The sequence below is a fragment of the Exophiala xenobiotica genome (assembly GCF_000835505.1).
Source record: "Exophiala xenobiotica strain CBS 118157 unplaced genomic scaffold supercont1.1, whole genome shotgun sequence".
Classification (NCBI taxonomy): domain Eukaryota; kingdom Fungi; phylum Ascomycota; class Eurotiomycetes; order Chaetothyriales; family Herpotrichiellaceae; genus Exophiala; species Exophiala xenobiotica.
Genome location: NW_013562494.1, coordinates 4,270,845 through 4,296,389, shown reverse-complemented (window position 1 = coordinate 4,296,389; position 25,545 = coordinate 4,270,845). Strand labels below are relative to the sequence as shown.

Below are 25,545 nucleotides of genomic sequence, written 5' to 3'. Positions count from 1 at the left end.
GCGAGCAGTGAAGATGGCAGCCGCCGATTGCGGTACCCAGAGACGCACGTCAGGCCTACAGTATCAAGTTCAGGCTAAGCTCATTGGCGATGTATCAGTACCGAGACTGTAGTAGTCACGCTGTAAGCTGTGGTTTTATCTCATCAATATCCAAAAAGCTCGAAAGGAGGCGCTCTGAATTAACTAGTGCATGGTGAGGCCAATGATGCGCCGAACGGCTTCGCTAAATGATCCACCCTAGAGGAGTCCCCGCCAAGCACTGCCTGCCGCAGTCCAAAGTTTCGTCGGAGGCACGTCCCTTTGGAAAAGAAGTTGAACGATTTTGTACCTCGAGACCAGAAACCCCACTACCAACGCTCACCATTGCTTTTGCAGTCGACCATCCTGGTACGACAAGATGGCAGCATTTGGCGGCCAGACGCCTACGATCATAGTGCTGAAAGAAGGTCAGCCAGAACCACCGGTTCTTCCCCGTCAATCCAGGCAAGCTAACGTTGCGGACCACAGGCACCGATCAATCTCAGGGCAAAGGCCAAGTCATATCAAACATCAATGCCTGCCTCGCGGTGCAAAACACGGTGAAGACCACCCTGGGCCCCTATGGCGGCGACCTCCTCCTTGTCGACGGCAACGGCCGACAGACCATCACCAACGACGGCGCGACCGTCATGAAACTTCTCGACATCGTCCACCCCGCGGCACGGATATTGACGGACATTGCGCGGTCGCAAGATGCAGAGGTCGGCGACGGGACGACCAGCGTCGTGGTCATAGCGGGCGAAATACTCAAGGAAGTCAAAGAGCTCGTCGAGCAAGGCGTGAGCACCCAGACCATCATCAAAGGCCTGCGGCGGGCGTCGGCCATGGCCATCAACAAGATCAAGGAGATTGCCGTGAGCACAACCGAGGGCAACAAGCGCGAGACACTGCGGAAACTGGCGGCGACGGCGATGAGTAGCAAGCTCATCCATCGGAATGCCGATTTCTTCACGAAGAGTAGGTCGCTCCTTTTACACACGCTGGCTGGCGTGGAAAGGTTGGTCCGGATACTGACGTGTGGTAACTAGTGGTTGTCGATGCCGTACTGTCCCTTGACCAAGAAGACCTGAACGAGAAACTTATCGGTATCAAAAAGATCACCGGCGGTGCCTTGGAAGACTCTTTGTTCGTGGACGGTGTGGCTTTCAAAAAGACTTTCTCATATGCTGGTTTCGAGCAACAACCGAAATCCTTTAAGAACCCGAAGATCGTGTGCCTGAACGTCGAGCTCGAATTGAAAGCGGAGAGAGACAATGCGGAGGTCAGGGTCGATCAAGTCTCGGAGTACCAAGCAATTGTGGATGCGGAGTGGCAGATCATCTACAACAAGATGGAGGCACTATACAAGACAGGAGCAAAGGTGGTATTGAGTCGGTTACCGATTGGAGATCTTGCCACGCAATACTTTGCCGACAGAGACATCTTCTGTGCTGGACGTGTCGCCGCAGACGATCTCGAGCGTGTCTGCCAGGCTACCGGCGCAGCAGTCCAAAGCACATGCAGTGACATCCTTCCGTCACATCTGGGCACGTGTGGCAAGTTCGAGGAACGACAAATAGGTGGCGAGCGGTACAACATGTTCAGCGAGTGTCCGGAAGCAAAGACCTGCACGTTAGTACTGAGAGGTGGAGCCGAGCAGTTCATCGCGGAGGTCGAACGAAGTCTACACGACGCCATTATGATTGTCAAGCGCGCTATCAAGAATCAGACGATCGTCGCTGGTGGCGGCGCCACTGAGATGGAAATTTCAGGCTATTTGCACCGCTATGCGGACAAGAACGTTCCTCACAAACAGCAAGCCGTGGTCAAGGCGTTTGCAAAGGCGCTCGAGATCATTCCCCGACAACTCTGCGACAATGCCGGCTTTGATGCCACTGATATCCTAAATCGATTACGTGTGGATCACCGAAAAGGAAATACCTGGGCTGGCGTCGACTTTGATCATGAAGGCGTTCGGAATAACATGGACGCTTTCGTGTGGGAGCCTGCGCTTGTTAAGGTCAATGCTATCAGTGCGGCAGTGGAGGCCGCCTGTCTCATATTGAGTGTCGACGAGACGATTAAGAATGAGGAGAGTCAACAGCCTCAGGGCCCCCAGAGAGGCTTGCCTCCTGGTGCAGCGCAGAGAGCGCTTAGGGGTCGAGGCAGAGGTATGCCAAGACGGTGAGAAGGCTGCGGACAACGAGCCACTCGCTTAGATCGTCGCCCTCTGCCGGCTCAAGAAGCGGAAGAAAAGTTTTTGGTTGCTGCCTGTACAATGTGGGGATGTAAACTTGCGTCTACTGCAAATTAGCGAGCATTGACAGGTCTGATGACGGGCCTGAGGCGTACGGCATGATATGACACGAAATCAATGATATCACAAGGTGCAAACACTTGTTCAGTGACAGATTCGAAGGAACAACGAAGCTGCAGGTTGTTAGCATGAGCCGGTGATGATGTCTTGCAGCAGAAGCTGGCGACGATGGCTTCGGAACTGAGAATGGTCAATAGCTCTGCTTGTCCTTTGGAAGAGCAGCGTCATCGTCGAGTAGTGGAAAGACCTCGACTGGAGTCAGGGACATTGGAGCATCCGTTTCGGTCTGTCGTCGGCCGTTGTTGCTCTTTAGAGCTTCCAAGAGGAGACAGGAGAACAGATCCAAGCACCTCAAAGGTGGCTTAAATAAGGTGCTTTCAGAGGTGGACTAAATGAAGGTTGTGGCGTCGAGAAAATTTGATAAGCAGATCCGGATAGTCCTTTTGTCTTTGCTCGTAAACAGTCGTGCCGTCAGTGCTGTGGCTGTAAGCCATGGCGCGCTCGTGCACGCCATCCCACGTGTGTTCCAGGACCAAATCTCGAGGCCAGCTTTTCCAATTCTTAATCTGACAAGGGTAAGCATGGTAAGTCAAAGAAAGTCAGGCACATGGCAGATGCATGCTACGAACTCATGGCTAAGCATTTGATCGTTGCGGAGATGCCGATCCCTCGCTCGTGTATGCTTCGCAAGTCCGGGGTATTTTGAGGATGGCACTGCCTTAGTGGGATCGTGTCCGGCAACGAATCCCAAAAATATGCTTGCACCCGGGCCTGAGTGACCTTCGGTAAGGGCAGGACCTGCTGAAAACAGCTGAGGTGGTGACAGTTTGAGCTTCGTCTAGGTCGGAGGAATTGGGAAGCAGCGCAAGGGCAGATTTGTGATAGGCAAGAGACCGCAGGGAATGCGGTTGAATGAGGGCAGCTGCATGAAAGCTGAGCCAATCACTTCAGCCGTGGATATGTTAGCGGGCAGCATATCTCAGATGGAACCAATCGTTCGGATGCGAGTTTATGGCAGTGGTGGTGGCGTAGCTGGATCCTGCATACCGACAGCTGTGACAACTGGTCGCACCCAATCCTCCAGATCAAGGGTTTTTGGGCCATCTGTGGTAAGGTGCTCGATAGCCTCAATCGTACTTGAGAATTCCCACGTGGGCACTTTATCTCCCGATGTCTCTATGAAAAGGTGCCGTAGAGCTTTTTGTAGGCTGGAAAGACAGCTGACGTCCGATGCTCCTTCAGCGGTACGCATTGTGCTCTCCAGGGTTGAAGTCTAGCTGTCATCAGGGGGTAGTCATCTCTTCCAGGACAGGGAACCGTTACTTGAGTCGTCCAGGTCGTCTCGATTGAATCGATGATGTCTAGATCTGCCAGCTGCAGGGGCATCCAAAATCGAAATTCCTGCTTGCCGTTTTGGGAGGGTATAGCCAGCTTGCAGCGGGGCCCAGAGCCGTGGTTTGAGAACGGTTACTCGATCTGATCTTGGGCCACAGCCCGCAGTTCCAGAGAAGGTCTGCTGTTCGCTGGCAGACATCTGCACTGCATCTGCTTTGAGGAATAGCCGGGAAGCTAGTGAGGCTGGAACCCGTCCGTAAACCAGCACCACCCCGGCTGCAAAAGCGAAGGGGTGATATGCGAGCAAATAATAAGGGGACAGGGATGAGTGACAGAAGTGGATGAGATGAATGGTACGGCGAGACGGGTAGAACGTGAGAGGTGCCGCTGTAGCTGTAAACAACATATTCGTAAGCGCCCGTTTCCCGCACCTTCTTCACGAACATCAGCGAAAACACAAGAGACCTTCAAAGTGACCGCAGCAGGCGACAGCCACTACTTTTCATTTCTACTATTCGTTTCGATCCATCTCTTGTAACATCATATAATCCCCGCGAGCCCACGACCACCGCCAAGGGTCGGTTCTCTTCTCAGCGGCGCAAGCGGTTCGCGAATCGGCTAAGACACGCCTGGGAGCCTGGCCCTAAGTTACTTACTCGTGCTTACTCCACATCGAAACGAAAGTCTTGATCTTGACCTAAAATTCCCCAAGTTACCGTCTAAAGCCGAGTGCCTGACGACTGCTGGCCACCTCATCTCACCAACACCCGCGACAACCTCACAAACTCTACCAATTCGATAACAGCTCGCTCTCTCCTACGTCTGCGAAATACCTAGAACACCTCGTCGACCTGCGAATCTTACCGTTCCTGATAAAATGTCTTGGTACCCTGGACAGGGCGGCTACGGCGTAAGTCCTCCCACTTCAAGAGAGACTCTCTCTACTGGTCGACCACAAATCCTTGGGTTTTGGTAGCATATAATGTACAGAGGCAAGATTCTGACGTCTTGCAGGCTCAGCAACATGGTGGCTATGCTGGCTATCCTCCCTCACAATCTCCGCAACCATATCCTCCCCAAGGCTATAATCAGGGCTATAATCAAAACGCATATCCTCCTTCAAATTCGCCTCAACCATACCCGCCTCAAGGCTACAGTGCCCCCCAGTACAGCCAGCCGCCACCAAATGTAGCACCATACGGGTACAACGTGAGTTGAAATCTAGTTCGTATTGAAGGCAGCCTTCTGACAATTCTGTAGAATCCACCCCCTCCGTCTCAAGGCGGTTACGGAGGTTATCAAAGCCCACCTCCGCAGCCAAATGGCTACCCTGGGCCTCGTCCCGGCATGCCAGCCTACAACAACTATTCTCAGGGCACGAACGGTCCGAGGCCGCCGCCCACCACTCCGCAGCAGTTCGGAAACGGAGCCCCTTCTGGATACGCGTTCCAGTATTCCAACTGTACAGGAAAACGCAAAGCACTGCTGATAGGAATAAACTACTTTGGTCAACGAGGACAATTGAGGGGTTGCATAAACGATGTTAAGAACATGTCCACCTACTTGAACCAGAACTTCGGCTATGCCAGAGAAGATATGGTGATCCTTACGGACGACCAACAGAACCCCATGTCCCAGCCTACAAAAGCCAACATACTCCGAGCCATGCACTGGCTAGTTAAGGATGCTCGTCCGAACGACTCTTTATTCTTTCATTACAGTGGTCACGGCGGGCAGACACCCGATCTAGATGGAGATGAAGAAGATGGCTACGACGAAGTGATCTACCCCGTCGACTTCAGAACTGCTGGTCACATCGTCGACGACGAGATGCACCGGATTATGGTCAAGTCGCTACCTCCTGGAGTCAGATTGACAGCAATCTTCGATTCTTGTCACTCGGGCTCAGCGCTCGACCTGCCTTATATCTACTCCACTCAAGGAGTGCTCAAAGAACCCAATTTGGCCAAGGAAGCGGGCCAAGGTCTCTTGTCCATCGTCTCATCCTATGCTCGTGGAGACTTGGGTGGAATGGCTTCTACAGCGATGGGTCTCTTCAAGAAGGCTACCACCGGGAACTCGGCTTATGAACGCAACAAGCAAACCAAGACTAGCCCAGCGGACGTCGTCATGTGGTCAGGCAGCAAAGATTCTCAGACGAGTCAAGATGCCAACATCAGCGGAGAAGCCACGGGAGCGATGAGTTGGGCATTTGTGACAGCATTGAAGAAGAACCCTCACCAAAGCTATGTTCAACTACTGAACAGCATCCGAGACGAGCTGGCAACCAAATACACCCAGAAGCCTCAATTGAGTTGTTCACACCCTTTGAGTAAGTGCTGATTAACCTTTCGAAAATATTGCCATTGCTAACCTGTCACCTCATAGACACCGATCTATTATACGTGATGTAAGAGTGCGTTAGGGGGAATGATGATGATGATACCCGGGTTCCTGGATTCTCCTTGATGCGGTTCACAGACATAGTAGCCTTTGCACGGCCGGAGTTTCGAAGCATATCCTATGAACAGCCAGAGTATTTACGAAATTCAAAAGTCATTCGTGTCGAGGAAGGACAATGTAGCAGGTAATGATTCCAAACAATTTCTAAGGCATCGCTTGTTGTGCCGTCCAACCGTCCAGCTGTAGGTCTGCACTGCAGATCCTCTGCAGAAGAGAAACTGCTGAGACGGCGAGCCGGGCAGATGCCATGCATTTCTGAGCGACGATCTCGGTCAAGTCTCGCGTGACAGCCTCGAGCCTGAGGGAGCAATGATGTCGTTGGAGTCGTTGATTGAGAACTGGCACGTGCGTGCGGGCGTTTTCGGTTGGAGTCGCTTCCCTGCAATACGACGTAAATCAGTACTCGTATGAATGTCCTATTTCCTGCGCCTTGACAACAAACCGCCGCTTGCTTGGTAGTCTTGGTATACCTAGACGATCTCTTTCTGCCTGCCTGGTCGAGACTCTTCTCCTCTCGTTTTCGTCGGTCAACATGACTCTACCAGACTGCGCAACCCGCCCGCCATAATGAAGCCCGATGTCCCTCCATCCTACGAGAACGCAATTAGTCGTGAAGCCTGGCCTATAATCGCTCCTTACATACCCTCGAGGGACCTCTGCTCGGCCTGTCTGGTTTCGCGTAAATGGTACGCCATATTCGTCCCTTTCCTCTGGGGCGACCCTGCTTCTCATTTCGGCATCGCCAACGACGCAGTTTACGTTGCCCTCACGCGCTTCAAAAGGACTCTCCGTAAGGCAAGACCAAGTGTGAGGTGCCTGACCCATACTCTACACCTACCGCCTGCTCTTAGCGAGATATACGGTGGTCCCAACCCGACGTGGTTGCGCGACGTCCTAGAATACCTACCGAATCTTCAGAGCCTCATCGTCACGAAATTGCCCTTCTTCGACCACCACAGTCTCAATGCCTTGAGGTTCCCAAGTGGGGGAAGAAAAGTGCCCGCTGGAGAAGAGAGCGATTTGCCTACATATGGTTTGAAACTACTACTGGCTTCGAGCGAGCCAAACACCACCTCATCAGCTTTAGCTGTCGCATTACCACGTTTTGCGAGTCTGGTCTACTTGGATCTCTCATATACTTCGCCTGCTCGTGATGCATCTGTGCTAGCAGCGCTATCATGGTTGCCAGATCTTCAAGTTCTCAAACTACGCGGTGTCGGGCTGAAGGATGGAGAGGCCGAGGTACTAGCAAATGCCGTGGGCATCAAGGTTCGGCTGTTGGACATCAGAGATAATCTGCTGACCGACATGGCTGTTCGCTCCTTAATGCAAGCTTGCTTTCTGCCTCCAGATGCAGCGCAGCGGGGAAATCTTAATCTGGAAGACTGGCCAGTGGGCATGGCTCCTGGGCCAGACTTCTTCAGTCTGGACGCTCTGCGCAGTGAAGACCTTGACCATGAGTTGCTCAAACAATTGACAAACCCTCTGACTGGAAGGCTTGCGTTCGAAGATATCCCTCACCGAGGACTAACGCACCTTTACATATCCGGCAATCGACTGTCTGTTGAAGGACTGGCTAGCCTTCTGAAGTCGGAGCGTCTACACATCTTGGATGGAGGCTCAGTCGACACGGTCAAGACAATTGCACGGACACGATCGCTGTCCTCACCAACAGGATATATCGATGAAGTCCGATTTCCTGGTGCCGAGAAACTTATTCCAGTACTTGCAAAATCAGCCAGCAAAAACTTGACATATCTCCGCGTTGATCATGCCTTGATCACGACGAGACTAGAAGGTACTCAAGACGCCCCAAAATCAACGACACCTTCTGCTGTTTCAGTAGAAGTCGCCGGTTCTCAGCCGCTTGCTGCAGAACTGCCATCACGAGAAAGACATGTTGCGGAAGCTCCTGCTCCTTCTCATTACGCATCGGAACTGCCAGCGGACAATCACCCAATCTTCGAGTTAGACGCTACTCCTGCACAGCCTCGAGTTGAATTGATTGGTGATATGATTTACTTTGCGATAAGTCCGCCCATAGGAGATAAACCGCAGGAGTCCAGTCCGGTCGTGGAGAAACAAAGTCCTGTCAGGGGAGAAGGCCCCTTTGCGCCAGAAGTGGTTAATGAGGATGCTCACACTGAAGATCATGATGCCGAAGATCACGGGCATGTGACCGAGTCCGAGATCTCGGACGAGACAGGCACCCACAGCACAACGCGATCTATACTCTCCCCTATCTCCCCAATCAGCGCTCAAGGGACTTTCCAACCTTTAGCACCTCCAACAACGAAACCACAAGACGCACCTGCTCCGTTGCCTCTTATCAAGGAACCATCGCATGTCATATCCGCGCCACCTACCTCCCACTCAAGTGCCACATTGGCTCCGTCCCCTACTCAAACACATCATCGTCAAGCTCGGATAGAGGCTCTTCTAGCAAAACGACCTACAAATGTGTCTTCCCAAAACCAGAGTACAAAATCGGCCACGACGACATTTTCGAGCCTCAGCAGCCTACACCCATCCCTCCTGCCCAATCTGAGAACGCTGATATTGACAAATGTCCCTACCACTATTCCAAAATCATCGGGGGTCCTGGAGAACCTGAAGTCTTTCATCTCCGCCTGCGCTGACGAGTCCGCGCTGTCGCTGCTTCTCGCCCGCACAGACTACTCCCTCCCGCCCGGTCGAGCACGTCACATGGCCGAACTCGAGCAGGCACGGTCCCTGTTTGCTCTTCGCACGCTCATACTCGAGATGGAGCAGCCTGTGATCAAAACGGTGAATGGCCAACGTGGCTGGCAGCACTCCCGATACGATATTACGATGAGTAAGTCATCTACGGGCGACATGGACAGCGAGAACCTCTGGTCGGCTGCGGCCAATGATTTCAGCTTCTTTGGCGAAGAAGGGGAAGAGCAAGACGAATGTGGGATCTATGAGCACGATCCAGAGAAGTACTTCCCAACGGCACACTTTGATGATAAGATCATTTTGAGTCCCGAGGATGCCCGTAACGATAGCGGGACTAATAGTCCACATGGCAGCTTTACTGGTCATGGCTATGGTGTTGGTACGGGGACGTTGTCGCCGTTCTCGATGAATTTCGGCGGTGGTTCAGCGGGGACTATACGGAGTCCGAGGAATTTGCCCTTGGGAAGGAATAGGAGACCTTAGAACGAGGCCCTGTCTCGGCCTGTTAGTGGTAGTGGCAACGGAGTGAATGGAGGAGACCGAAGGCCATTCCTGACGGAAATGCAAGGCGGGCCGGTGTCGCCCAAGCTCTTGAATGGGAATATTCAGCAAGGGCAGCGAAGACCTTTGCCTCCGACGTCGAATCCGAGGCTGTTGGAAGAGAGCCAGGAGGAAGAGGAAGAGAAGGCTGATGTCGTTGCTGAACTTGCCGCGTGGCGGAAGGACAGGAAGAAGGCCTACGAGGATGAATTGGCGAGGTACAAATCATCGAGGACTGGCATTAGGCATGCGAGGACGGGGAGTTCGAACAGTCAAATTAATGGTAACGAACCACGAGGATACGGCTATGGATTTGATCAGGGTGCCAGCAATGCTGCAAACGGGGTGGGGAGACCACCGGCACTGGGTGGATTGGGATCGGACATTACCATGAAAGAGATCAATGACATCGACATGAAATTCGTCGAGGGCCATTGGAAAGGCGAGATCAAAGTCGTTCGCAACCCAACGCCACAGGGGCGGACGGGCGTCGTGGACATGTATGGAAATTATTTTGAGAAGGGATATTTGTATCCTTGACATGGTTCAGAAACGTCGAGAGATGTCCAGAAGCTGCTGGCAACAGTGACTGGCTCTGACCACGCAACGTCGGGAGCAATGAGCAGTGCCGGAAGCTGTGTGAATGTATTCACCGAGCTATAGGGATGGGGCCTGAACGATGGATGGCTGGATATGGACCGACCGTCTCTTGTCTTATGGAGGGGGTTGACTTGATATGCGCTTTAGCAGGGCGCTGTAGACGATGACCATGTAATATGCTGCGATGACTGTGACTGTTATAATGACCTACATACGAGGAGGACAACCAAAGGATATACTGTGTGTGCCAGTGTCAGATTCTGTTGATTTGTTTGAGAATTCATTTTCCATCTGCCAATTGTAGAATCTTTCTTTTCTAGGCCTGCCATGGAAGAGTATGTAGTATGTAAGCCATTCATTCCATGTATCCTTCTCATCCATCTGTTTGTCCCATCAATCAACCCTACCCAGACCAGGGCCCAATACTGGATTCTGCGTGGCCAAAAGACCGCCGGCCGATTTACTTTGGACACAGTAACTCATTTTGCAAAGCAAATCCAATCCGATTCCCAGACAGGCTGAAGCGCAGATCATTCCACCGACAAAAAGGAGAGAGAAACGCCAGAGAAAACGCCTTTGCTCATGCTCTCATAAACACTTGCCCGGATGACACACACGCAACACAACAGATTGTCTCCCCACTGCCACTGCCGCGCTGGCTCTCACTCCCCTTCTCGGCCAAGTCAAAAACTCGTGGGCGAAAATCGATCTGAAGATATCTGGAACTATGCACCCTCACTGCCGAATTCGGCCGTCCAGTCCGCATTCTTTTTTAGATCGTCACCAGAGACTGTCGGCCTCGAGGCCTTGATGGCGCGAATGAAATCCTTGACGGTCAGGGGTGGTTCTAGAAGTTGCTCGGATTCAATATCCACCCAGGTCATTTCCATGGCCCCTACGTCGCCGGGCGAGCAGGGCGTCAATTTTTCGACGCCGTCTACATTGACCTATCCAAGAGAAAGGAAAAGTGTTAGCCGCCATTTATTATATATGGATCCACGCAAGCTGGACGCCAGGGAGCTTGCAAACGAGGAACAGGATCAAGATCAACCTGACATACCTTTTTATAATGTGTTGCCGTCTGGATCTTCCTGACCGGTTGCATCAGCGCATCTTGGACGGCAATACTGATATCACTTCCCGAGTAACCCTCGCTCAAATCAGCTAGCGTCTTATAATCTTGTTGGGTCATTTCGCATTTCGTGTCTCCGACCGCGAGCTCAAACATGCGCATTCGCGCGGGCTTATCGGGAAGAGAAATGTGCACTCTCCGTTGGAAACGCCGTCGGATGGCAGCGTCCAGTTGCCAGGGGATGTTTGTGGCGCCGAGAATCAAAACGCCCTTTGAATCCTTGCCGACACCGTCCATCTGCACGAGCAGTTCTGTCTTGATACGCCTTGAAGCTTCGGACTCGCCTTCGCCTCTTGGCCCGCAAAGAGCGTCTACTTCGTCGATGAATATAATCGCAGGCTTGTTCTCTCTCGCCATGTTGAACAACTGCTTGACCAATCGTTCTGACTCACCCATCCATTTGCTGACGAGATCGGAAGAGCTGACGCTGAAGAAAGTGCTGTTCGCCTCCGTGGCCACAGCTTTGGCGAGGTATGATTTACCTGTACCAGGCGGGCCATAAAGTAATATCCCCTTCCACGGCTGTCGCTTGCCTTGGAACAGGTGTGGGAATTTGATGGGTAAGATGACCGCCTCTTTGAGTGCTTCTTTCGCCGCGTCTAGTCCGGCAACGTCTTCCCATTTCACGTTCGGTTTGTCCGTCAAGATCGCACCAGTCAATTGACCTCGTAGTTTCTTGCTGTCTGCATCTTCTTCGTCTTTGTCGCCTGCTTCGCCTTTGCCGGCGCCGTTGACCGCTTTCCCGTTCACGCCCATTGCCGCGGGTTTCTTGCGATTACTCGAGTCGTTGGCTTGGATGTGCGCTTTTAGTTTCTCTGCTCGGTCCATGTATTCTGCTGCTTTTGAGCGGATCATCTCTTTAGATTTTGGGTTCTTCTCCCATTTCAGGGCAAGCATGAATAGTTCTAGTGCCGCATAGTACTGTTGGTAGGCTTGCTCGTAGGCGCCTGCCGTGTCTTGTTCGATGGCTTTTTTGACCGTGTCGATCGCTCGACCTAGGAAGTCCGTGTTCGACATGGCTGGTAGAGGAGGTCAGAGAGACAACAGGAGTATTGAGGGCCCACTGGAGGTTGGAAGGTGTGCTTGAGTCTCGATGATTGTGATCAGAATTGGAGGTAAACAAGCGCCGCTATCGGCTCTCTTGGCTGTCGTGCAGGCTTCAGAGGGGGCAGAACGGTTCCTGCTGGTGAAAGGCAAGGAATGAAGACTTCTGAAATTTTCGAAGGAGGTAATGAGGCGTCAATTATTCTTTGTTGTCGCCAGATCTGGAGCAGTAAAGGTGGGAAGAGTTGCAGATGGTCGGCATTTGCCCCGCGAATACTCCAGCGAACTGATGCCCACGCTAACGTGCTTCCAGGCAATACTGACTTCTAAATCGTTTACAAATCTTCCACAAAGACATTAGATCTACTCTCCACTGGCGCCATGGAAGAGGATAGAAACAGATTGCAGACCTTATCCGAGGCCCTTCAGAAGTTTCAAGATGGTAAGACACAATGAGTTTGCCTTGTCTGACGGCCCTTCTAACTTCGCTGAATAGACCTTCAAACCACCATAGAGGCCCGCCAAAAGCTGGAAGCCCAGCAGCAAGAGAACAAAGCCGTCCAAAAGGAATTTGCGTCGCTGACCGAAGAAGCCGGAATCTACAAACTCGTCGGCCCGGTCCTCTTGAAGCAGGCCAAAACCGAAGCTGTCAGCGCTGTGGACGGTCGATTGGACTACATTGGCAAGGAAATAATCAGAACTGAAGATAGGATCAAAGAGCTACAGGAAGGCGCTGAGAAGAAGAGGGTGGAATTGCTGCAACTGCAGCAGAAGCTACAAATGGCGGCGCAAGAGCAGGGCAGTGGTTGAGGAAGACACTTATGAGTTGTCTTCCAGAAAGACGCTGCCGGAAATCCTTGGGTGTCAGTATACTGCAAAATGGGCCCGTTGGGCATGCTGCCATGATACTCTCCGGAAGGCAGAAAGCCATAGGCTTGCCCACGCCATATGTGCGAGAGCAGTTGAGTGAAGCTCCGCGCTATTCGTGTTCAACCCCGACACGGAGATTGCAAAGAACATCTGCCGGAGGTCTTATTTATCGAGCTGTCTGCTGGTTTTCAACAGGCGGCACAGTCGAAGGAACAGCCCAACCCACTGACTGGGTGGTGATGGACAAATCCGACCTTCCCAAGCTGGACGCTGCACGAGTCCAATAATGCTGAGGCCATCCTTCTTAGCGCAGGGGCACAATGACGAGCTGACGTCCGCGGCTTCTTGGTGCTTGAAGAGATGGGTTTCTTCACATCTCGGGCGCACAATCCACTGCTTTGAGGTCGAGGCTGCCTCAGACCAACTAGAAAGAGTCCTTCGTGCTGCTGTTTTGATATGGGAGAATAGGAATGATCTTCTCAATATGAGGGTGGAAGGTGTAGCTCGTGCAAGGAATCCAAGCCTTACGATCCATTTCCTCATGAATCTTGTATCTGCGCGTAGCCCTACAAGTAGCTCTTTGACAATGCCATGCAATGCTTGAATGTGACGGCAAGGCTGCGCTCGGCCCGACGAGGCTGCCGGGTGATTACGCTAATTCTCTCCATCTATTGGCGGAGGCGATTCGCCTTGGCAAGAATTTTTTGGTTCTTCAACGACCAGCGGTAGATGATCTGAACTCCTCGCAAGAACTGATCAGACATCCTTTGTGCTTCGGAACCGACACATCCAGATATACGATATGCCTCGTGAAAACAAAAAGCGAGGTAGACGCGAGGAGGCGAAGAACAATAAGCGAAAACTCGAGGAGGCCGACTCGGATTCTTCCAAGCGCTTCAAGCCCAACGACGAGCACGAAGACGTAGTGGCCGAAGATGTCAACGTCAGGGGCGACGCCGGAGATGATTACATAGGAATCGACATTGCTCCTAACGGTGGGGGCCTGGAAATGCAAGAAGAGGACCAGTTTCACGGTCTTCTTGATCCTCAGGAACAAGAATATTATGCGAATGTCAACAGTAAAATCGTGGCAAATGATTTCGAGTCGGATGAAGACCGTGCTATCTTCATAGAAGCCGTGTATCGAGAAACAGAAGGCAAAGAACTCAAAGTCGCCTCCAGTCAGTCGTGCTCGAGATACCTGGAGAAAATTATTCTGCTATCGACCGGCGAGCAACTGCGAAGACTTTTCGGCAAATTCCTTGGAAACCTCACATACCTTGTCCGTCATCGGTTCGGTAGTCACTGCTGTGAAACATTGTTTCTGGAGGCGGCGAAGCACGTCAGTGAACAACCAGGAAAGAGAGAAGACAACCCAGATTTGCCATCGACGGAAGACCTGTTCCTACGGGCAGCAGAAGAGTTCAAGCCGAATCTGGGCTTCCTCCTTACCGAGAGATTTGCTTCTCATACTATCCGAGTGCTTTTCCTGATACTCTCAGGGGAATCCTTAGATGACGAATCTACGAAGACGATCCTTGCCAGCAAGAAAAAGGAGAAACTGGACGCTCCCGCCGTGAGTGAAAAGCAGCACTCGGAATCTAAGCGACGTGTGCCTAAATCATTCGGCAAGGCGCTAGCAGAAATTATTGAGAGCTCAGTATCATCAGTCGACACCACGTACCTCAGAGCGCTAGCGACGCACCCTACCGGTAACCCTGTGCTACAGCTGTTGCTGAGATTGGAGCTCACGCTTCACGGAAAGCACCATCAGTCAGAGAAGATGTCACTCTTCAAGAAATTGCTGCCGGATGAGGGCCTAGAAGAGGATACGGAAAGCGCAAAATTCATTGCTGGGTTGATCTACGACCCTGTCGGTTCTCATCTCGTGGAGATATTGATCCAACACCTGTCCGGCAAGACTTTTAAAAGGCTCTACAAAAATATCCTCAAGCTGCGACTGAACAGCATGGTCAAGAATGAGACGGCCAGCTACGTTGCGGTTAAGGTCCTGGAAAGATTAGGCAAGGACGATCTGAAAGAGGCCAAAGAGATGATTCTCCCAGAGCTACCCACGTTAATCTCCCGGCGGAGGCTTGGTGTAATCAGAGTTCTGGTCGAGCGATGTACTGTCCGACAAGTGGATCTTGAAGACATTGCAGAAGTGCTCAAGTCAGGGTTTGGAAGTGACAGAGCAGCATTCCTTCCGAAACTACTCGAATTCGAGACTGCTAAAGTGCCACAAACGTCAGATGGTGATCCTGAGAAGAAGACCGCAGGTCAGACGAATAAAACAGACGTGCACGCTTCGCTTCTAGCTCAGGCAATTCTTCAGGTTCCAGCTATTTGCGCGCTGGTTCAAGACAGCCTGCTAGCAGTCGACAACAACACTCTGGTTCAAATGTGTCAGGATCCCGCTGTCTCCCGGCTCATCCAGACTGCACTTACACCGTCAGACTCAAACATGCCCTTTCGGCGACGATTCGTCCCTCAATTCTATGGCCACATTGCTGAAGTTGCGCAGGATCTGAGCGGCTCCTATGTTGCTGATGCGCTCTGGTCCGCTACCGACGGCTTGTTCTTCATGAAAGAGAGACTAGCCGAAGAACTCGCCAACAACGCAAGTCAGGTGCGAGAGTCTCTATTTGGCAAGAACGTGTGGAGAAACTGGGCGATTGATATGTACCTGAGAAAGCCGGGCGAATGGAGAGCGCTTGCAAAGGGCTATGATAAAGGTCAAGATAGCGAGCTCTCGAAGGAAGATACGAGCTCGCAAAAAAAGAAATCTGGAATTCAACTTGCCCGGGAGAGATATGCGCAGAAGCAGCTGCACGAGGCGCGAAAGAAGACTCCTGCAACTTCGGCGAATGCCACCATCGTGCGGACGAATGCATAAGAAGATAGTGCTCGCGTGGGACAAGGCTGTGGTCTCCTTGAACTGCCAGCCTGGTGGATTTTCGTGGCTACAAATACACCAAAATTGCGTCATTTTGGACTGTCAGATTTTTACTCCGTACGGAGTATCGAGTTAGTAGTGACTCGCTTCTAGTCTGAACAGACCACTTCGCCGGATGCTTACCGGTATAATTTTCTCTTCAGATCTTTCGTTCTGAATTCCTTGTTGTTCATAGATTCTCTTGGGCCGTTCATCTTTTGGAAAGTCATGTCGGGGTACTCGTATCCCCCTTTAGAAAATGCCAACACCTCACCCCAGACTAATGGAGATATACTACCCAAAACGATAGACGGAGTCACGAATGGCACACCCACGTCCGTCGAGACAGCTCCATCACGCGCGGCAGAGCTGGAAGCGCTGCTTTCCGCTGTCCTGAAACAGTTGATCCCTTTCGTTCAGCGAGCCGACGATGAAGTCCACGCACACCAGCAACGCCAGCCAATACAGCAAACATCGCTCGTCGAAAGCCATTCTCCCTCCGAATTAAGATCGATTTTGTCGGAAAGTGGAGCGCTCTCTCTCCCGGACGGCGGCGTTGGGCAGGCAGGCCTGCTGGACTCGTTGGCGTCGATACTGAGATACAGCGTCAACACATCTGCTCCTGGATTCTTGGACAAACTCTATTCCGCGCCTGTACCTCCAGGTATAGCTGCAGATTTGATTCTCAGCGTCCTCAACACGAATCTGCATGTATATCAAGTATCGCCGGTCCTCTCACTGATCGAAACACACGTCACCAAGGCCTTGGCTACGAAATTCGGCTTCTGTGGCCCGAGAGCTGGCGGGATCAATGTCCAGGGCGGCAGCGCCAGCAACCTTACCAGTATTGTTATTGCGCGAAACAAGCTGTTTCCGGAAACCAAGCGACTAGGGAACCACGCCGCAGGTAGGGAGCTCGTGATGTTTACGTCCGAGCATGGCCATTATAGCATCGAAAAGGCCGCACAGCAATGCGGGTTTGGAAGCGAGAGTGTCATAAGCGTGCCGGTCGATCCTGTAACTGGAGAAATGGACCCAAAAGCTTTAGATCTCTTGATCATTCGGGAGAAACAGCAAGGCAAGACCCCGTTCTATGTCAATGCCACGGCCGGGACGACCGTGCTGGGCTCTTTCGATCCGTTTATTGCCATCTCAGAAGTAGCACGCCGACACGGGCTTTGGATGCACATTGATGGTGCTTGGGGTGGAAGCTTTGTCTTTTCGGACACTCTTCGCGAACGTGCGTTGAGAGGCTGCGAGTTGGCGGACAGCATAGCAATCAATCCACACAAAATGCTCGGTGTGCCGGTGACTTGCAGCTTCCTGTTGCTCAAGGACTTGAGAAACGCCCATAGAGCTAACACCCTGCGGGCAGGGTATTTGTTCCACGACAAGGATGATGACGAGGAGCACGACGGGAATGAAGAGCACGTTGAGAACGGTGTCAACGACACTGCGAGCTGCGAGATTGATGGTGATGTTGATGTCGAAGAGAACGATGACTGGACACCACCTGAAGACCTCGCCGATCTCACGCTCCAATGCGGCCGGAGAGGTGACAGCTTGAAACTCTTCCTCGCATGGCAGTATTACGGCACCTCGGGTTATCGTGCGAAGATCGAACATGCATACTCGGTGGCATGCCATATGGCGACTCTGGTGGAAAAGAATCCAGATATGGTACTTGTGAGCACGACTCCACCGCCTTGTCTGCAAGTGTGCTTTTATTATGCTCCTGGGGGGCGAATGCCGTTCAATCTTGATGAAAGGACACAAGCGAATGCAGTCGACAAGTCCACCAGGCGAAAGCAAGCCGAGAAGATTGGCAAGCGCAATTCGGCCATCACCAGCCGCATCACACAGTCGTTGATCTCGCGCGGCTTCATGATCGATTATGCCCCGGCTTTGAGCGAGCAGGTTGAGAAAGGCGCCTTCTTTAGGGCCGTGGTCAACATTTCGACTACCACGCAGACTGTCGATAGATTGGTGGAACAGATCAACACTGTCGGCAAGGTCATAACGAGAAACATAGGGGGATCGATCTAACTACGCACCAGAAAAGGATCTCGAGCGGTTGCCACCATGAGGCAGACATGCTCGATCTTGAAGTGACAGCGGAAGAATGATGTTCGAAGTCATTGAAGATCTGTTGTGAGCGTATACCGTGGATCTTTGTGTAACAATTTTGGCCAACATTCTTGAACCGACGCCTTTGGGAGACATTCCTCGCTAATGCAGGCATACCACGAAGCATACCGATGCTTCCATATACTAGACAGACCCTAGACAGACCCTAGACAGACCCTAGACAGACGCTAGACAGAATCTCTGTTCATAAATTCACGGTAGAATCTAACTCGTCTTCAACCACAATGCCATACTTCTCATACTCAAAATCCTCCAGACTCGATAGCAGCTCTCCCCATTCATCACCAATCTCCCCAACCTGTCCATCATGAGATCCTGTCACCCTGTTCTCTTTCTTTTCTCCAGTCCGACCTGCAAGAACTTCACCCTCTTGCCCACGGTACAGCTCTCTCAGTCCGGGATCCGGGACCCAAACCACTCTCATCCCCGCCCGCCTCGCTGCTTCGACGCCGGCCACTGCATCCTCAAACACAAGACACTCCTCAGGCATGATCTCCTTTTCCCCATTCTCCCTGAGACCCTGATTCACGGCCTTCAACGCGAGCAGAAAGATATCCGGCGCGGGCTTTCCCCGTCCGTCTTTCAATCCCGCATCGTCGCCTAGAACCTTATGCTTCTCGGGGATCAATCTCAACACACCACCTTCTCGTTCCAAATGGGCTGTTTTAAGCTTGTACATGGCCGTCTGCGAACTCGTCGCAAGCGCCATCTCAATAACCTTACCCCGTCCTTCTCCTCCTCCTGTCGTCGCCCTGCTCAACCTCCTCAGCAACTCCCCGGCACCAGGCATCAGCGCCGTCCGCTTGAACACCTCACGTAACCGTGCATTCAGTTTCCCCTGAAACTCCTCAATTGTGATGGTGCATGGTAAATCTGCCCATTCGTACAGTATCCTCGTCGAATCTGTCGCGGACCGACCTTGCAACCGCGCCTTGACCGCCCAGTCCATCGGCGGACGGGAGTAATCTTCTGCCAACACCGCATTCCGCGCCTCAGTAAGGAGATGCTCCGAGTTAATCAGCAGGCCGTCAAGGTCGAAGAGGCATGCCCTTATCGGCGGAAGTCTAAAACTTGATGATTCAGAATTCGTGATCGCCACTCCAATAGTAAGACCAGGTTGAGTTGAAAGTGTGGTACCAGAATGTCGTCCACTTACCCGCTTGAAGTGGGCACTACGGCCATTGTGTCCGCTAGTAGCAGTGTAGACACACTCGTAATACACTAGGAAGAACGCCAGACACTGCAGAGGCATCGACTTCTCGACGCATTGCTCTTTCTTCTGTCGCTCGGTCTGTCGAACGGAGGGCGTGGGATGGTAGAGTGCTAGCCCCGACGTAAAGCGATAGGGCGAGGCTCAGCCTCTTCCGCCAAACTCAGTCTCAAGTGATGCTAGCGGGGGCGTAACGACGCCTGTGTGACTCGCAAAGATGAGACGTAGGCACTCTGTGGTTATGTACAACCCATTCTATAGTAACCACGATGGCTGGAGCAGCATGAGTACCTGATGTGTTCAAGAAACAATGGAGCTCGCCAAGAATGACGAAAATTATCAGGCAGAGTCTCATAGCGACAGAAGGGGATGGGAAACATTAACAGCTCAAACATTCGTGGATTGATGTCTCGAGGTCTGAGAATAGCTGACATACACAGAGCCCTAGAGCTCGAGAGCTGCCTGCCATGTGCTGGATCCCAACTCATACAAATCTTCGCCAGAACGCCATTTCTTAGGTGCCACGGTCCCAATCCCACCCCAATTCCCCCTCCACATACCGCAATATGTCTGTGTGCTCGCATAACGCATGAGAAGGAGAATCATGGCTGCACCCAATCGCAAGGTCATCCACCGATCTTTTGCTGCTGTACAGATTCCCATTTTTATGTACAATAAGACAGTAATAAAAAAAGTAATAAGCAATTGTTGCAATGCCTGGAAGCTAGCCCGTTGCATGATGGCCGGCTCCCAAAGCCCACAGATCAATGGTGAAAACAAGGTGTGAGGATGGCTGGATCATTCGAATGATATTGCTTTTCCAAGTCCGACACCACCTACCATGGATGTGGATATTCATGAAGTATTAGTCTTGCATTAGGGGTCGTTGGCTGAGCTCGAGCTTGGCCCAGATGGCCGTCCTACGACCGCTGCATGCCCGCCTGCATCGGTGGGCCGTTGGGCATGGCCATGCCATAAGGATTGACATGCTGATTGGCAAATCCGTTGGGATCTTGCATACCACTCAGGAATTGACCAATACCTTGTGCATGACCGACAGGACAATCTTTGTGGCCCATCAAAAGGCCTCGTAGACTACGAATTTCTTCGTGAAGCTGAGCAACTTGAGTATTGAGACTGTCGTTCTCGGCAGAGTACATTTCGACTTTGGCCTGCAGGTTGGCAAGCCACTGTTTCTTTCTCTGCCGGCACTTCAAAGCAGCAATACTGGAAGGTATTAGCTTGTGTCATGTTCTTTCATGTCTATAAACTTACCGATTGCGTTCAAGAAAGTTTCTTCGTTTCTCTTCATCAGTCATCTTCTTGCCGTTGGGGTGGTGGGTCGGGGCAGCATCGTCTTCTCCGTCTTCACTATCATCATCTTCATCGTGAGGATCAAGGGCTGGATCGACGTTGGCAGATCCAGAATTTCCCTTGGCTCGCTTGTTGCTTCCTTTGGCGCCAGCTTCAGACTTCCGTCGGTTGTTGGTAGACTCTGCTTTTGTCTTCTTGCCGCGGCCTCCACGAGTGGTGGGCTTCGTGTCTTCAGGACTTTCGGAGCTGTCACCATTAGACGACGTTGCTTTCTGGTCTTGGCCGTTCCTTGCTGGCATCGAAGTCTGTGCGGGATTGGGAACAGCAAATTGATTGTTAGCTTGACCTCCCTTGGCTAGCATGAACAGTCCATTGGCAGCATCTGTTGCATCGTGTTGGTTGTCCATGTTAGTTTTAGGAAGAACTTCTTGTGGGTTAGATGTGGTGGTGAACTGAGTGTTTTTGTTGCGTGCAGCCGCGTTCATAGCAGTGCGGTGGAAGTCAAGAGTGCCAGGCGTTGCGCCGCCACTCTGTAATGAGTTGAAGAGAGCTTGTGAATTTGGACTGGGGGCAGGGAACATAGACCCGCCACCACCAGGAGTCAAACCAGTCCGAAGTGAAGATTCGTTGGGTGTTGGAAAACCACGGCCGATACTATCAAAGTAATCACCTTGTTGTGGACCAGCCAACATAGCAGGGCTCAAAGGCCCCGAACGAAGGGAGCTTTGCCAGTTGTAGCCACCTGTTGAGCTCGTGCCAGGAATGGCAGGAGATGTGAGAGCGGCAACAGGAGGCAGCAAAGTTTTGCCGGGCGTCTCTGTCGAAGGCGCTCCGAAAGATTGTTCAAACGGATTGAATTCCTGCCCAATGCCAGCAGCGTTGTGTAGGGCGGAGAAATAGTCAGGAGTCTCTGCAGGATTGGTAGGCGCAGGTCGCGGTGGCGGTGCAAGGGGTTCTGTTACTTGAGTGACGGGCTTTGACTCTTCGGCCAGCGAGGTTTGTGGTTCTTCTAGGTAGACGTCAGTAGAAGGTCGCGGGAAGTGTGATCGTGGCGACGCGTACCTGGTAGCGATGATTTGGTCTGAACCGGTGAAGTTTTGGTTGATGATGCTAGTAAAATATGTTAGCATTGAATCCTACCTGGCAGCGACATGCGCCAGCGTGGTGCACTGGTTAATCTCCAATGCGCGGGTGGTGGTGTTGATGACATGGTTGTTGTATGGTCTGCAGGGAGAGGGATGAAGAATTTTTACAAATAGGGGGCAGCGACGATGTGACGAACCTTGCTTCACATTGTTGCCTCTCTTATTGTCCATAGGCGACGAGGTACGAGAAGTTGGGCCGGCCCCGAGGTGTTGTTGTGATGGTTGAGTTGCGACTGCGGCGCTCGCCATAATGTCGGGTTGTGATGAAGCAATACGTAGATGGAGGAAACAACGTCAGCCGTTGCAAAAGTGACGTCGATAGAGCTGGGAAGCGCTGGCGCCTCATATACTCTGGTAGGGCGGGCGAGAAGAACAGGCTTGGGAGGAAACGCGAGGTAGCAGGGTTGACTTTGGACCAAGCGGCCCTAGCAGGGTGGGCAAAGACGCAGAGCCTGCGAATCAGAGACGTGTCAGCAGGGAAGCCGGCAGAGGATGGCGATCGCCAGCCATCGAAGAACCAGTTGCAATCGCCACTCTATCCACCCACCATCCCAGGTGCGATTAAGCTGCAACGGAAATTGGGACCGGGCGTGTGAGACGTGCGCCGACGGTAGGACAGACGAGGTAGCAACTTACCAGGAATAAATTCGTCTGCTCCTCAAAGAACCCCCGTTCTGTTGTGTGATATTTCTCCCACGCGACCGGATGCTACGAGTAAATGAGCGTCGGAAGAGATGAGAAATCGAGATTGGCGATTGGAGGCTGAATCGAGGGTGAACGGACTCTCGGTGGCGCGGTCTCAGGCTCAAAAGAGGTGATGACGTTGATGGGTGTTACAGCCGTCGAAACGCAGAAACGCAGAAACGCAATGTTTCTGTTCCTGTGCCGGAAGGATACCACCGTAGGCCTGGGAACTGCACAGATGCCAAAATCCCGTGACTGATGGACTTATCAAAATGGGTTCATCAGCAGAGATATTGTCAATGGCCTCGCTTGAACGCTGGCGAGGCTTCGCTGAGATGGAGGAAATCTGGGGGGTTGGAAAATCAATGACCTCAGTGTCCGGAGTACAGAACAAAGGTAGAAAAGAGCGGAAGAAGTACGAAGTACCACGGCACCTGGAAATGGAAGTGTGCTACTCGGTCCTCGCAGTGCATGAAACAATGCCACTGGACGGAATCGCGTGATGAATTGTTTGAATCGAGAAATTCTGACGCAATCACTCAGACTCAAAATCTCGTCCGCACCATCTCCTTTCCGACTAGCGCATTGTGGTGGGGCTCGCAGTGGACCTTCGATTTCTGCAACTTCTCGTTCGCCTCCAACAATGCGCCATACACCAGACCACTCGCTTACCACCGTAGAAGTCCTGGCGCTGGATCGATACAAAGTAGGAGGTATACTGTTGTATATGAATCGGCCAAACCTACACCACAGTAGAGATTGGGGTATCATCAAAGCCCCCTTTACGTGCAAATCCGATTAAGCAGAGAATATCTCTGCACTTCAGTGCAGAGCAAATTACTAGTTGCCTCCTCTGGCAAATATTCACCGTGCATTAATAATATAGATAAATGCAGGAAATTCTCCACTCGCCGGACCATGACGCAAAAGCGAGATGGTGCTTTGGTCGAGTATTGATGGGCTTCCGGATATATTAGCCTTGAGGGGGATGAGTTGGATGTCTTTGTACCACTTCACAGTGTGCATTTGATTAATATTCTGGATAGTGGAAGAATGCGAAACGTGTATCGTGACCTTGCCGAACTAGGGGCCAGGGTACGAGTGACATACATAGTAAGGTGCATACCTTACTCGTAGTATGACAAGATGTATCTCTGGAGAATCTAGCTCGAGGTATCAGCATGACTGACGACTTCAATAAAATGGTATCTCAGTAGTACGAGTAGAGGTTCAAGCCAATTCACATGCAAGGATCATTTTGGATTCGGATGCTACACGTCTGAATGTCTTCTCAAGGCCCGGTACTCGAGTAGTTGTATGCTTTCACATCTGTAAACGCCGAGTAGCCCCCACGCCGCCGCAGCCTTGCAGCAATCCCAAGGCCCCTGCTTGCCGAAAAGCTATGGCAGTTTGTCGGCAAATACATCATCGGTAGAAATCAAATTTGTCGGCTTCTTGTGCTCCTTTGACTTGACTCGAGTAGGCATCCTCCAAATCGGCCTGAATAATGTTGTAACGGTTCTTGCGTACCGCTCTCAATCCTGCCTCTTGCATAATTGCTGCAATAATGGCCCCAGACAACGGGTCATTACGCACGATCAAAGAGTCCAGATCGACTTCGGGTGATAAAGACATTTTGCTGGCTATGGTGGAGAAAATCAGCCGACGTTCTCGTCGATCTCGTAGTGAAGGGAATTCGATCTTTCGATCCAGACGTCCAGGTCGAAGAAGCGCAGGATCCAGGGTATCTGCTCGGTTGGTTGCCATGATGACCTTGACGTTACTGGTCTGATCAAAGCCGTCCATTTGATTCAGTAATTCCAGAAGAATGCGTTGCACTTCTCTGTCGGCACCAGTTTGAGCATCAAATCGCTTGGTTGCAATGGCATCGATTTCATCGATGAAAATGATGGCGGGCGAGTTCTCTCGGGCCATGCGGAAAACATCTCGCACCATTCGAGGTCCTTCACCAAGATATTTCTGGACGAACTCTGATCCTACCACTCGGATAAAGCTTGCAGTTGTGCTGTTGGCTACCGCCTTCACCAGCATCGTCTTGCCTGTGCCCGGAGGTCCGTAGAGCAGCACACCTCGCGGGGGATCGATACCAATTTGTTTGTATAGGTCAAAATGTGTCAGGGGCAGCTCGACTGCTTCTCGGATTTCTTGCTTTTGCATATCTAGTCCTCCCACATCTGCGTATGTCACATCGGGCTTCTCATCCGCACCAAGCATAGCAATTGAAGAGTCGGCTTCGGGCGGTAAAATATCCACAAGTGAGTTGGAATGTCGATGGAGGGCAACGGAGGAGGATGGTTTGAGCTTCTCACGGTCAAGGGTAGACAGGACGCGGACAACATAGTTGGAGCCTGTCGAGGACTGGACAATGCCAGTGCTGCACAGAATCAGCATAAAGACGGCCCAAGGTCCTGGGAGATCCTTACTTTTGATCAATGGCTTCCATGAACTGGCCGATCACAAGCGGAACGCTCTGTATCCGCTTGATCTCTTCTTGCGCACGCACCAGTTCTCGTTTGAGAGACCTGAAATCACGTCAGATCGTGACATGAAATTCCAAGGGCGCGTTGCCTACCTCTGCTCATCCTTGATATATTCCTCTTGCAGCTTGATGTACCTGTTCGTTAATCAGTGGTGGCGTCTGACGGTCAAAGTAGCTTGTACACACTCCAAGTGTCGCTGTAGTCTCTTCAACGTAGAGTATTCATCACCGCCATCTGCTCCAGCTCCTTCTAAAGAGTCGATATCCGGGATCGAATCTGTTACAGGTGGTTTCTTGTGAGGCGGAATAGTATGGACCGGATTGTCAACAAGGACGTCTCCCATGGTTGCAGCAGAAGATGAGCAAAGAAAGGACGGCGGTCGCTAGGATACAGAAGAATAGTCTCGATGGTATACCTGGATCGATGACACAGAAGAGCCAATGGACGTAGGTTATTGTTTGTAGAGAACGAAACGGTCAAATCTTGGATCGCAAATGCAGTCTCGAGAAGGCGGACATAGGAACGCGTTGCCAAGATGGGCTTTGGCGCTAAGGGTTCTTCCGACAGGGGAGCCGCAAGTTGACCTCGC

At 51.8% G+C, this 25,545-nt stretch overlaps 11 protein-coding genes across 12 annotated transcripts; 7 read left to right on the top strand and 4 right to left on the bottom strand.

The window, feature by feature from the left end:
• Positions 1–328: 328 nt before the first annotated feature.
• Positions 329–2,789, top strand: PV05_01685 (T-complex protein 1, eta subunit). The gene is made up of 3 exons (XM_013466712.1): positions 329–446; positions 508–996; positions 1,068–2,789. The coding sequence occupies exons 1-3, from the start codon at positions 398–400 to the stop codon at positions 2,204–2,206; spliced, it is 1,677 nt and encodes a 558-aa protein (XP_013322166.1). The 5' UTR covers positions 329–397; the 3' UTR covers positions 2,207–2,789.
• Positions 2,790–4,119: 1,330 nt separating this feature from the next.
• PV05_01684 lies at positions 4,120–6,496 on the top strand. 2 transcript variants are annotated; one of them, XM_013466711.1, is made up of 4 exons: positions 4,120–4,580; positions 4,685–4,879; positions 4,931–6,002; positions 6,059–6,496. In XM_013466711.1, the coding sequence occupies exons 1-4, from the start codon at positions 4,548–4,550 to the stop codon at positions 6,082–6,084; spliced, it is 1,326 nt and encodes a 441-aa protein (XP_013322165.1). In that variant the 5' UTR covers positions 4,120–4,547; the 3' UTR covers positions 6,085–6,496. The 2 variants fall into 2 exon arrangements, with proteins under 2 accessions (XP_013322165.1, XP_013322164.1); XM_013466710.1 differs by having other exon boundaries at positions 4,120–4,879.
• Positions 6,497–6,700: 204 nt separating this feature from the next.
• On the top strand, positions 6,701–9,316 carry PV05_01683 (uncharacterized protein; the record flags this gene model as incomplete). Its single annotated transcript, XM_013466709.1, has 1 exon — positions 6,701–9,316. One exon carries the CDS (start codon positions 6,701–6,703, stop codon positions 9,314–9,316), a length of 2,616 nt encoding a protein of 871 aa, XP_013322163.1.
• Positions 9,317–9,394: 78 nt separating this feature from the next.
• Positions 9,395–9,913, top strand: PV05_01682 (uncharacterized protein; the record flags this gene model as incomplete). The annotated part of the gene is made up of 1 exon (XM_013466708.1): positions 9,395–9,913. The coding sequence occupies one exon, from the start codon at positions 9,395–9,397 to the stop codon at positions 9,911–9,913; it is 519 nt and encodes a 172-aa protein (XP_013322162.1).
• Positions 9,914–10,234: 321 nt separating this feature from the next.
• PV05_01681 (uncharacterized protein) lies at positions 10,235–12,384 on the bottom strand. Its single transcript, XM_013466707.1, has 2 exons — positions 11,034–12,384; positions 10,235–10,920 (listed from the first exon to the last, which is right to left on the bottom strand). The coding sequence occupies exons 1-2, from the start codon at positions 12,120–12,122 to the stop codon at positions 10,699–10,701; spliced, it is 1,311 nt and encodes a 436-aa protein (XP_013322161.1). The 5' UTR covers positions 12,123–12,384; the 3' UTR covers positions 10,235–10,698.
• Positions 12,385–12,507: 123 nt separating this feature from the next.
• PV05_01680 (uncharacterized protein) lies at positions 12,508–13,547 on the top strand. The gene is made up of 2 exons (XM_013466706.1): positions 12,508–12,591; positions 12,646–13,547. The coding sequence occupies exons 1-2, from the start codon at positions 12,531–12,533 to the stop codon at positions 12,957–12,959; spliced, it is 375 nt and encodes a 124-aa protein (XP_013322160.1). The 5' UTR covers positions 12,508–12,530; the 3' UTR covers positions 12,960–13,547.
• Positions 13,548–13,807: 260 nt separating this feature from the next.
• Positions 13,808–16,004, top strand: PV05_01679 (uncharacterized protein). Its single transcript, XM_013466705.1, has one exon. The coding sequence runs from the start codon at positions 13,822–13,824 to the stop codon at positions 15,913–15,915; it is 2,094 nt and encodes a 697-aa protein (XP_013322159.1). The 5' UTR covers positions 13,808–13,821; the 3' UTR covers positions 15,916–16,004.
• A 77-nt stretch (positions 16,005–16,081) lies between these two features.
• On the top strand, positions 16,082–18,268 carry PV05_01678 (uncharacterized protein). The gene has a single exon (XM_013466704.1). It carries the CDS (start codon positions 16,183–16,185, stop codon positions 17,998–18,000), a length of 1,818 nt encoding a protein of 605 aa, XP_013322158.1. The 5' UTR covers positions 16,082–16,182; the 3' UTR covers positions 18,001–18,268.
• Positions 18,269–18,286: 18 nt separating this feature from the next.
• PV05_01677 (uncharacterized protein) lies at positions 18,287–19,284 on the bottom strand (the record flags this gene model as incomplete). The annotated part of the gene is made up of 2 exons (XM_013466703.1): positions 18,287–19,166; positions 19,259–19,284. 2 exons carry the CDS (start codon positions 19,282–19,284, stop codon positions 18,287–18,289), a joined length of 906 nt encoding a protein of 301 aa, XP_013322157.1.
• Positions 19,285–20,232: 948 nt separating this feature from the next.
• On the bottom strand, positions 20,233–22,020 carry PV05_01676 (uncharacterized protein; the record flags this gene model as incomplete). The annotated part of the gene is made up of 4 exons (XM_013466702.1): positions 20,233–20,539; positions 20,588–21,635; positions 21,689–21,736; positions 21,909–22,020. 4 exons carry the CDS (start codon positions 22,018–22,020, stop codon positions 20,233–20,235), a joined length of 1,515 nt encoding a protein of 504 aa, XP_013322156.1.
• Positions 22,021–23,671: 1,651 nt separating this feature from the next.
• PV05_01675 (uncharacterized protein) lies at positions 23,672–25,478 on the bottom strand. Its single transcript, XM_013466701.1, has 4 exons — positions 25,142–25,478; positions 25,049–25,090; positions 24,900–24,998; positions 23,672–24,850 (listed from the first exon to the last, which is right to left on the bottom strand). The coding sequence occupies exons 1-4, from the start codon at positions 25,297–25,299 to the stop codon at positions 23,881–23,883; spliced, it is 1,269 nt and encodes a 422-aa protein (XP_013322155.1). The 5' UTR covers positions 25,300–25,478; the 3' UTR covers positions 23,672–23,880.
• Positions 25,479–25,545: the final 67 nt, after the last annotated feature.